Source organism: Vidua macroura, chromosome Z (assembly GCF_024509145.1).
Source record: "Vidua macroura isolate BioBank_ID:100142 chromosome Z, ASM2450914v1, whole genome shotgun sequence".
Lineage (NCBI taxonomy): Eukaryota > Metazoa > Chordata > Aves > Passeriformes > Viduidae > Vidua > Vidua macroura.
The window spans coordinates 26,595,624-26,605,335 of record NC_071611.1 but is presented as its reverse complement, the minus strand read 5'-3'; the positions used below and the strand labels follow the sequence as shown (position 1 = coordinate 26,605,335).

At 39.3% G+C, this 9,712-nt stretch overlaps 1 protein-coding gene across 4 annotated transcripts in view; it reads right to left on the bottom strand.

The window, feature by feature from the left end:
• Positions 1 to 9,712, bottom strand: part of IQGAP2 (IQ motif containing GTPase activating protein 2) — a 123,091-nt gene that overhangs the window by 39,841 nt on the left and 73,538 nt on the right. For 2 of the 4 annotated variants that reach the window (XM_054003009.1, XM_054003011.1), the window contains 4 exons: positions 5,425 to 5,603; positions 4,910 to 4,997; positions 1,026 to 1,189; positions 311 to 471 (listed from right to left, as the gene is read on the bottom strand). In XM_054003009.1, coding sequence (XP_053858984.1) covers positions 311 to 471; positions 1,026 to 1,189; positions 4,910 to 4,997; positions 5,425 to 5,603 — 592 coding nt within the window. Of the gene's footprint in view, positions 1 to 310; positions 472 to 1,025; positions 1,190 to 3,591; positions 3,680 to 4,184; positions 4,349 to 4,909; positions 4,998 to 5,424; positions 5,604 to 9,712 lie in introns of all 4 variants that reach the window. The other 2 variants (XM_054003012.1, XM_054003010.1) reach the window with 2 other exon arrangements.

The window sequence follows — 9,712 nt, the reverse complement described above, 5'->3', positions numbered from 1 at the left end:
TTTCCAGCTACAGTTGTTTCATGTTTTAGTGTCTGCAAAAATTCTTATAAGATCTTCATGTTTGCTTTCTGAGGATATTTTCCCTGCGACTCACACATCTACAGCCTTCAAGGCTGTGTTATTACTTATATTTAGATTCAACTAGGACAGCAATTGTCACACTCTCCCTTTTAAATTTAAACCACAGATGTTTATCTTGCAGCTCTTTCAACTTCACAGCCACAACACGGGACAGTCCACCCAAAAAAAGCCTACTTTTTTTTTCAGAAGTTGCCAAGTCTCATCCAGACAAGACAAAATTAACCTTTACCGTTGCAAGTTCTCCTCTTCCAGATTATTGAAGCCAAGGCATGGGTCTCTGAGATGATTTTTTATCATCAGGATGTCCTTATTTTCCAAGGTCTGGTTTAGCAACACAACAGCTGACAACATTTCTACTGCAATAGACAGTTCATCATGTGCCAGGTAGTTCTGTAGGACAATAATGTACTGCAGTCAGGAAGCTAAATAAGCAGTGTAGCAGATTTGAGTTACACACTCGAGATATCATCAAGGATATGGGCTTCATTTAAGAAGCCCGGAAAGTTTCCTAGTCACAGGCATGCCAGACTGGCACAACAGTGGTGGTGGAGCTCAGTGGGTTTCTATGTTCCATCCAGTCTGCCTTTCCTTCTTTTGCCCCACAATCTCATCTCTTCTGATCCTACTCATACTTTTTTTATTAAAAAAAGGGGATTATTTTTCTACACAATATATAAACCAGAGTTAGTCCTCATTAGGAGCATGCAACAATTAAAAAAAGTCCGTTGATTTGTTGCAACACAAGAGCTCAGCCAAATTGAAGTGTGGCAAGAAACAAACTCTGCAATTAAATACTGCCTTTTCAACCAAAATGATTCATGCAATACATAACACCATGGCAAGAGAATTATGTCTGATTTTACACAACAACATACTATGTTTGTGCTCTTTCATGGTCTGACTACATGACTTCAACAAGCAGGTTGTAAGCTTTTCACTCTTACCACAGCATTCTGTTGTTGGAGGTTGAACAGCTCAGTCTGATAGACAGCAGCAGCAAATGAGTGAACAACAGGCAGCTGTGCCTCAGGTTTCATCAGTGCAACCAGTGTTTTATTAGGATCACAGTTACGAATTGCTGTATTGATATTGTCAACCGCTATAAGTTCTAAAGAACAGCAGGGGAAAAAAGCTTATTAATTTTCATATGCTGTTTGCTCTTCATGCCATGTAGATGACAACTAGGTTATCACAAAGAACATAATTTTCTGTCATAAGAGAAAAAACATTTTTGTGAAATGATATGACTGCTGAATGTTGCAAAAACCATCTCTGTTCAAAGGTATTGAGCAAATAATTGACTGGAGGACTTTAAAATTTCTGGACTTTTAGAAATGAGAGACTGCTTATTGCACTTCTAACACAAAACAAGGAGCTGAGCACACCCTAGCACAGAGAAAGATCTAAATCCTCCTAGATGTGCCTGCAGCAGGTATTGCTGTGTATGTCAGCTCCAGCACCTTGGTCTTGCTTCACCCCAACTGCTCCTTTCCTTCTGCACCACATTTCCTCTCTCACCTCTTCCTTTGGCAGAATCTAATTGAGCTAGCTAAAACAGGCCAGTACCTGAAGTACCAATAGCATTATTAGTGATTATTAGTGTCTATTTTAGGAGGCCTGGTGGAAATCAGCCAAATCTATTAGAGGGGTTGGATTTTCTGCCAGAAAATTAGTAGCTGAACTGATGAAAAACTGCATGCTATGGTTTCTAGAACTTCCTCTGCATGCCAACACCTGTTTGCTTTTCTGCCAGTGCGGCAGATCAGCCCTTATAGGCACTGCCATCTAGAAATGAATCCCTTTGCTACAGCTCAGATTTTAATTTAAACAGGCCACAAAGAGAGGAATATGAAGGTAGGAGTGTAAACCTTTTCAGTACCTCAACAACTTGCCTGTTTTGCTTTTTGCTGGACTGACATTGTCAGGGGTTTGAAGCCCAGCAGAAAAATGCTGAAAAACACTTCCCACTTGGACAGCTGCAGAAGCATTACAACATCCCTCAGCTTAGTCACTGCCACCATAACCAGGACACACCCAGGAACACACTGTACAAGGCACCACTCTGGTCAGGCAGAAAGGGAAGCAACCTTGAAGGTTAGAGCACATGTGGCCAATTGAAGAAGAGCAATTATGCAAATGCCTTTTCCATCAGTAAGCCCCACTCCTCTACCTTATCATATGGCTTTTCTGTGTCTTGTCACCCAGGGAACATTTTTAGTTACCACTGATTGCCCAAATCTGAGACAAGACTTCTTGTGCAGAAGATACCATCCACAGTTTGTGTATACAGCAACACTCAGAGCTTATTATACAAAACAAAGTCTTTGAAAACCTTTTAGCCAGGCCCACCTAAAAAAAAAAAAAAAAACCCTCTCCTCTCATTTAATTTTCTCTGAAGCATAATCACATGGGACCACATTGTCCCTGAAGACAGTCTCTATTGGCTATTCCTAAAGTTAGAAATCAGGAAAGGCTTTCATAGCTACAGCATGCATGCATGCTTTTTTAAAGAAAAAAGTAAAGAGGAAAGGAGTCAAGGTCCACAAATGGACTAGACTAGTTCTGCAGCCAATAACCAAGCTACTGACTTCTAATTTTGAGACCCAGCATGCAAATCGCAAAACATATTTTACATTGCTCACAGTCCTATAACAAAAGCCACTATTTTTTTTCTTCTGAAGCCAAACAGAAGAACTAAGTTACTCTACAGATTGCTGTTAATGTTTTTTACACATCACATTTCCTTCTTCCTTTCCTCTATCAAGAGGTAACTCTTTCAGAGAAAGTACTTCTCACCATGGCTAAATAATGATAAACAGGCTAACATTTAAGGTATAAAGTCAAATTTATCTTCTGACTTAAGCTGACCTCACAATATAGCCTTTAAGGCACATCACAAAAGCAATCAGCCTGGATCTCAAAGCATTAAATACAGTACCAGAGACAAAATAGCCATGCCCAGATGCAGTATGAAATGACAGCAGATCAACCAAAGGTTAACTTCCTAGCAAAGAAGTTTCCAGTCAAAAGCAGCAACATATGCACTGCAAATTTAGATCCCCTTTAACTATATTTTTTTACAAAGTATAACTTGTGACATGTGGCATTCTTAACAGACTAAGAATAGGTTAGATTTAGTCTAAAAGTGAGAATAATTTTTCTCTGCAATGTGAAAAATATTCCTCCATCTTAATTCTGCAAGTATGGTCATTGCTCCCAAGTGAGAATTAATACAACACTGATAAATATTTGTTCAAGCCATCAAGCTTTCATTTTTTTTGCTGCTGTGCTTGCCAGTAGCTCAAATTGGTTATCTCAATAAGAGTACATCCAATGCAGCACAGATTGCTGACTTGGCAATTGTGACACTGAGAAGAAAAATTATGAGAGTAAAATGCAATACATATGGTTTCAGTTTGAGAAACCTTGTTTATGTGCAAGAAATGGTGGACTCAATTATCTTAACATAATTAAATGGTGATGGTAAAGAGTATTAAAACAGTTACTCACTAAGCTTGTGAGCCTCAGCTTCCGCATTGGCAACTCTAACTTCTTTCTGTATTTCACTTTTGTCGAGCATATTTGGAATGCCTGCTATCTAACAGATCAGAAAAATAAGGTTTAATTATGCTATTGTTTGATGGGAGACAAGGGATAAATCTGGTGATGGTACACTGGAATTTGATTGTACTATCACCTGTGCATCAAATACAAAGCTCAGTAAACACAGCATTAATCTTTTCCTGTGATTTTTGTCTTACTTAAATTAGTAGATTTTTCTCCTTAAAATCCAACTGGCACTTTATTTTAATGTTAATGATTCAATATTACTTTTATTTGTACTCAAGTTATAACTCATTTTGTAAACAAAATATTAGGGGCTGCATGTTATACCTTAAATTGTTTTCTTATATCTTAGTAAATACAAGGATACCATGCTCTTTAGAGCAAATGCAGCTCTTTGGTATTGGTTAGTACATCAGTTATTCTCAAATCTTTATAAAACTTTATAAATGATGCAGAAAGGCAGAGTAAAGACAATTTCTCTCTGGAATAAAACCAGCTAAAAAGTGCAAACTGACATGTAGTACCTGTTCAATTACCTGCATTTTCTGTTCTTTAGAATCACACAATTGCAATAGGTACCATGAGGAATTTTGCGGCAGAACTTCAAGTAGGCTCAGAGCAGGGCGATTCAAACCTGCCATCAGTGCCCCTTCATCTTGCCGGTCAATAGCCTCATTCACTTGGACTAAAACTATGTGAACTGAAATGAAAACAATGCCTATAAACAGCAAATACAGCTTTCCTGGGGAAAAGAAGTCCATTGCTGTCAGCATGTCACTTTTTGTAAAAGCCAGCTAGGGTGGCAATCTTTATCTAGCAGAGAATTACCTCTTTCATGTCCAATCCTATAAAGGGAGTCTCTGGCTCTGTGTGAGCCTGGGTGGAAGCAGTTCAACCACAGCTAAGCAAAAGCTTATGAGTTAATTTTGGGTCTATATAGAAGAGGGGGTCAAAATTTACAGTATTCTGCACACAAAAAGAACATAAAGAAACAGAGCAGGCAATAAATTATTTGATTCTGAACTGAGGAATCCTTACAGCAAAAACGACAAACAGAAATTAGCCCCTCCCCCTGCAAAGATTAGTAGAGAAAGAGTAGCATGACAAAACCAGTTGTAGACAGGTATTAGCCACTTGTGCATATTTTACAAGTTTCCACAGAAATATTTTGTTTGTTCAGGCAGACTCAAGTTGTGTTCAGCTGGAATCTGGGAGATCACGTATTTTGTGCATACTTCCACGAGGATCCAGAATAGCTTACTGTTTATTTTATTGATATTGCCTTGAATCTCAGCTTGTGTCAGCAACTCCTCATAGACATCTCTTTCTTCATCAGAAATTGTGCCATTCTAAGAAAACAAAATTGTTGCTAGTTCACACAAAACAGTTTGCAAAGAGAAAAGCTATTAGCCAAAGTCATTAAAACTGAATCAGCTGAAGCATTTACTGAATGTATTTGTAAAGCAATTTGTTGACTAAGTGAACTGAGAAAATTAGCACTTGAAAATTAGTTACTTGACTATTTAGTCTTCTGGTATATTTAGCCTTTGGGCAAAGTTAAGCTGCATCATACTCATAGTAATCATATTCTTATAAAAATGGCTTTTAGCTTATTTCATTACCATTATTTCTCTTAGTTATCTCAAAAGTGATGGTTTCTTCCTAATTGTACTAATTTTAAAAATTAAGTTAATTTTTAGAGAAATAATAATGCTATAGCATGACAAGAAACACGAAGAAACATGCGTAGGAGGAGTACAAATAAAACACCACTACCTTGAGTCTTGCGTTTGATTCTTTCTTTCTTTTAGCATCAAAGAGTTCATTCTGATAATCCTGCGCCAGTTCCTCATCCACATTGAGCAACATTGCATTTGGGTTCCTCAGAGTCACAATGGTTTGCTCAGCTATTCCCTTCTCGACAGCTTCGTTGATTGCTATTACAGCTGCATGCACTAAAATTGAAAGCACAGTCCTAAACTTCAGGAAGCAAAAAAAGTCAAAGCTGTCACTGTTTCTTCTGATTTATTTGAAAGGAGTGTTTAATTTATGTTCAATAATTTACAGATTTGAACATTCCACTCCATGTTTCCTCTAAATTGCAGAACTTCGTGTTTACTCAAAGGTGGCACATTGCTGTCTGTTCCATGTTCACCCTTCCCCCAAACAGGGGTGTGCTGGTTTCAGCTGGGATAGAGTTAATTTTCTTCTCACTGGCTGTCATGGGGCTGTGTTTTGGATTTGTGCTGAACACAGAGTTGATAACAGAGATGTTTTTGTTATTGCTGAGCGGGGCTTGCACAGAGCCAAGGCCTTTTCTGCTTTTGGTACTGCCACACTAGGGAGGGGATTGGAGGTGCTTGGCAGGTTGGGAGGAGCCAAAGCCAGGACAGGTGACCCCAGCTGATGAAAGGGATATCCCATGTGGCACCATGCTCAGTATATAAAGTGGGGAGAAGAAGGAAGAGGGGGACATTTGGGGTAATGGAGTGTGTCTTCCCAAGTCACCATCATATGTGATGGGGCTCAACTCTCCTGGAGATGGCTGAACATCTGTCTGCTCATGGGAAGCACTGAATTAATTCCTTGTTTTGCTTTGCTTGTGTGCACAGCCTTTGCTTTCCCTATTAAACTGTCTTTTTTTCAGCCCATGAGTTCTCCAGCTTTTTTTTTTACCTTTCTGATCTTGCTGGCTGGGGAGTGAGTGAAGGGCTATATGGGACTTGGCTGCTGGCTGGGGTTAAACCACAGAAAATAAAACATGAGTTATATTTTATCATTCAAGTCCTAATTTATTTAGAAAGTAATTATCTGTAGGAATTGAAAGTATTTTTGGTTTAAGGTTTTTACCTTAAAGCTGTGTGTTTGTGTCCATATAAAAGTACTGTCTAAACTGAGTATATCTGAGAGATGCTGCACATGAATAAGGAAATTGAAACTCCATTATACTTGTCCTCTGGAAAAACACATTTAAGACCCTTCACCCCCTAGGCAGGATGCAGCCCTGCATATTACATTTGAGCCTCCCTGAGATGGTTCTTTGCACATCAAGATCTCCATGAACCCCTAGGCGCATGAGACATCCTGATGTAATGGTCCCTCCTCCTGTCACCTGCAAAGCCACAAGACAGCAGACTTCAAACAGAGGCAAAAAAAAAAAAAATCCAGCAGGCTTTGCAGGGTCCTCAAAACACTGGAAAAAGGGAAAAGAGTGCCATAGGACTCACTGTAGCCACTGATCAGCTTAAGTGTTAAGAAAGAGAAAAAAACCACTTCCTTTGAGAAAAAAAAAAAACCACTTCATCTACTAAACAAATAGTTGAGGCCAAGAAATTAAAAGTCACAAAAGCTCATGCTTTTTCACACAGTAAATTTACATGAGTGTAGAAATTCAAAACCACTTACAGTGGTAGAGTAGTAGCTAATACACCACTCACAGTTACTCCCTGAACACATTTGGCCCTAAGATCAGTCTAGATGGAGTTGCACTAGAGCTGCACTTTATCTGGACCTTCATGCCACAGAGACTCCAGTGCCTGTCTGGTGGCGCATTAATCTCAAATATTTTACAGACTTTACTACACAAAATGTAAAATTCCTGAAAAATGTGTATCTAGATCATATCCCAAAGGAGGAACATTGCTGCTCCCCATTTATCAGCACAACAACCTGCCTAGGATTTACTTTCATGCCACCAAGGAGACATGTGAAGGGAAAACACAATGACCATCTTTCCTTATTTTGTCAATACTTACTTTCTACTTGGCCCTGCATGGTGCTGCTAAAGTGGAGAAAAGCATGACAGTAAAAAGAGGTTATCTGGATTAAGTTTAACTGACGGTTTAAATATCTGAGTCTAAAAGACTCTAGTTTCTCTCACTTTATGAAAGAAAGCAGAAATGCTTCAGATTTGAGATTTTAGGAAAAAAAGGATTGTGCAAATTTAGGGAAGTCAGACAAAAGATCGTATCACTGAACACTCAACAGGGGCAAATGAAGGATGAAGTGAAGCTATACACCCTCAGAGATGGCAGCTACTGGAACTTGCATAGCTGTTGGTGGATAATCAATTGCTTAGCACTGAGCTCATGCCAGAAGGTTGTTCTAAAATTGTTTCACTCTAGCTCAGCAGAATACAGCTGGGCAGTAGAAGCAGCTAGCATGGTGGAAGAGATACAAGCAGAAAAGCACACTGCTCAATTTCTCATTGAACTTTGTGAAAAGACAAAGGTCACATTGAACAGGAGGAAAAGGTTTTTCATTGAGAGGGTGGTAAGTCATTGGAACAGGCTCCCCAGGGAAACGGTCACAGCATCAAACCTGACAGAGTTCAAGAAGCATCTGTACAATGCTCTTAGCTGTATGGTTTAGTTTCAGGTAATCCTGTGCAGATCAGAAACTTGGATTCAATTGTCCACATGGGTCCCCTCCTGCTAGAGGCATTCTGTGGTTCTGTGTACATCCATATCCACTCCAAGGGACTAAGAAAATTGCCCTTAGACACATATATGATCCAAACATCCTCATATAACAAAACACATAGGAAGAGTGGAGCTCCTAAATGGAGCTAGCAAAAAGCAGCCAAAAGACAGGGTCAAGCTTACGACAGAATCAAACAGATATTGGTAGATATGAACCCACCTACCAAGAAAAACAGTCAGAAACCTCATTGACTTGAAAGAGCAGGCTGGAAGCTTGGAATAAGAGAGAGGTTTCCTTGCAGAATAAGCTCTCTGTGAAAGCACCTCAACTTATTTTTCCCATGCTGATTTATACTATTGCTGACAGCAGAGTAGGAATCATCATCAGTTGTTCCACTTTTGTATCTCCTTTTGCATACTCCACTTAGGAAGAAGGATGGCAGACCCCCTCCTTTGGCAGGATCTCCATTATCCAACCTCACTAGTGTGTGAGGGTTCCCATAGCAGATGTTTCCTGTCATGGGGCAGAGCATGTTATCTACAGCACAATCCTTGCTCAGAGGGACAGAACCAGCATCAGGAAACCCTGCTTTTCTAAGACTGAAACACTTCACAAGTTAAGGAAGCCCTACACACTATAATAAGGCTTTCAGTGAAGCATGTTTCATCTTCAGAGGAGGAAGCCCTTTAATCTTCAGTGGAGGAAGCTCCCTTGAAAAAGTGCTTGGTAGTCACTAAATATCTAAAAATCTGCTAAAAAACTCCTGCTACTTCAAAAGGCAGCATTTTAAGATCTACCTTTGGTGAAGCATGCACATAATAAGCAGGCTTCAAAATATACAACACAGACAATGTGAATCAATATCAAGTGTGTTTTAAGTTAGGCTCTGAAATTTCAGCACACTAAGTAATATCATGAATCAGCTTGCCACTTTGCAGGGTTGAATAAAGTAGCGCAGACAGCCCTTCTGTTCTTCAGTTTACCCTTCTGAAAAGACTGGAAAATAACTACAGCTCAAACACAGATTTAAGTGAGCACACTTAATTTCAAATCATTTAAATTCAAGTAATTTTTTTTGGTAATGTATCACTTCATTTCACAGAAAAAAAAAAAAAAAGGGTGGTATACAAAAAAACCACCTAGACTTACACATGAATAGGAATGAGCAGCAGAAAAAAAACCATTTAATTTGGTTTTGAATGGAAGCTGCTCAAGATAGACTCAAACAAACCCTAACTGTCCAGCAGGGCCTACCCTCCAGCAGGGTTCTGCCATGCAATGGGTCACACACCAGTGATCCAACAGATTGAAAGCTACTCATGGAGGTAAGTTCCAAATATACAACACCATATGCGAGAGAGTTGTCTGTCTGGAACAGTGACTTGTCCTCACAGCAACCTGTCTGGGTGTTTTAGGAAAACTGCAAAAGGCAAAAAATAAAAAGAGGAGGCAAAGAGAAGGCACCAAGTTCCCATAAAAGTCTTCGTTGTACTCATATGGTGCAGAGGCATGCACAGAGGTCAATTCATTATTCTAGAGGAGCACTACCTACCAAATAACATTAAACCCATTCAAAATATTGCAAGAAATCTTTGCTTTTGGTAGCATTTCCTATGGGTCAATGGAGATACCAAAAAAACTC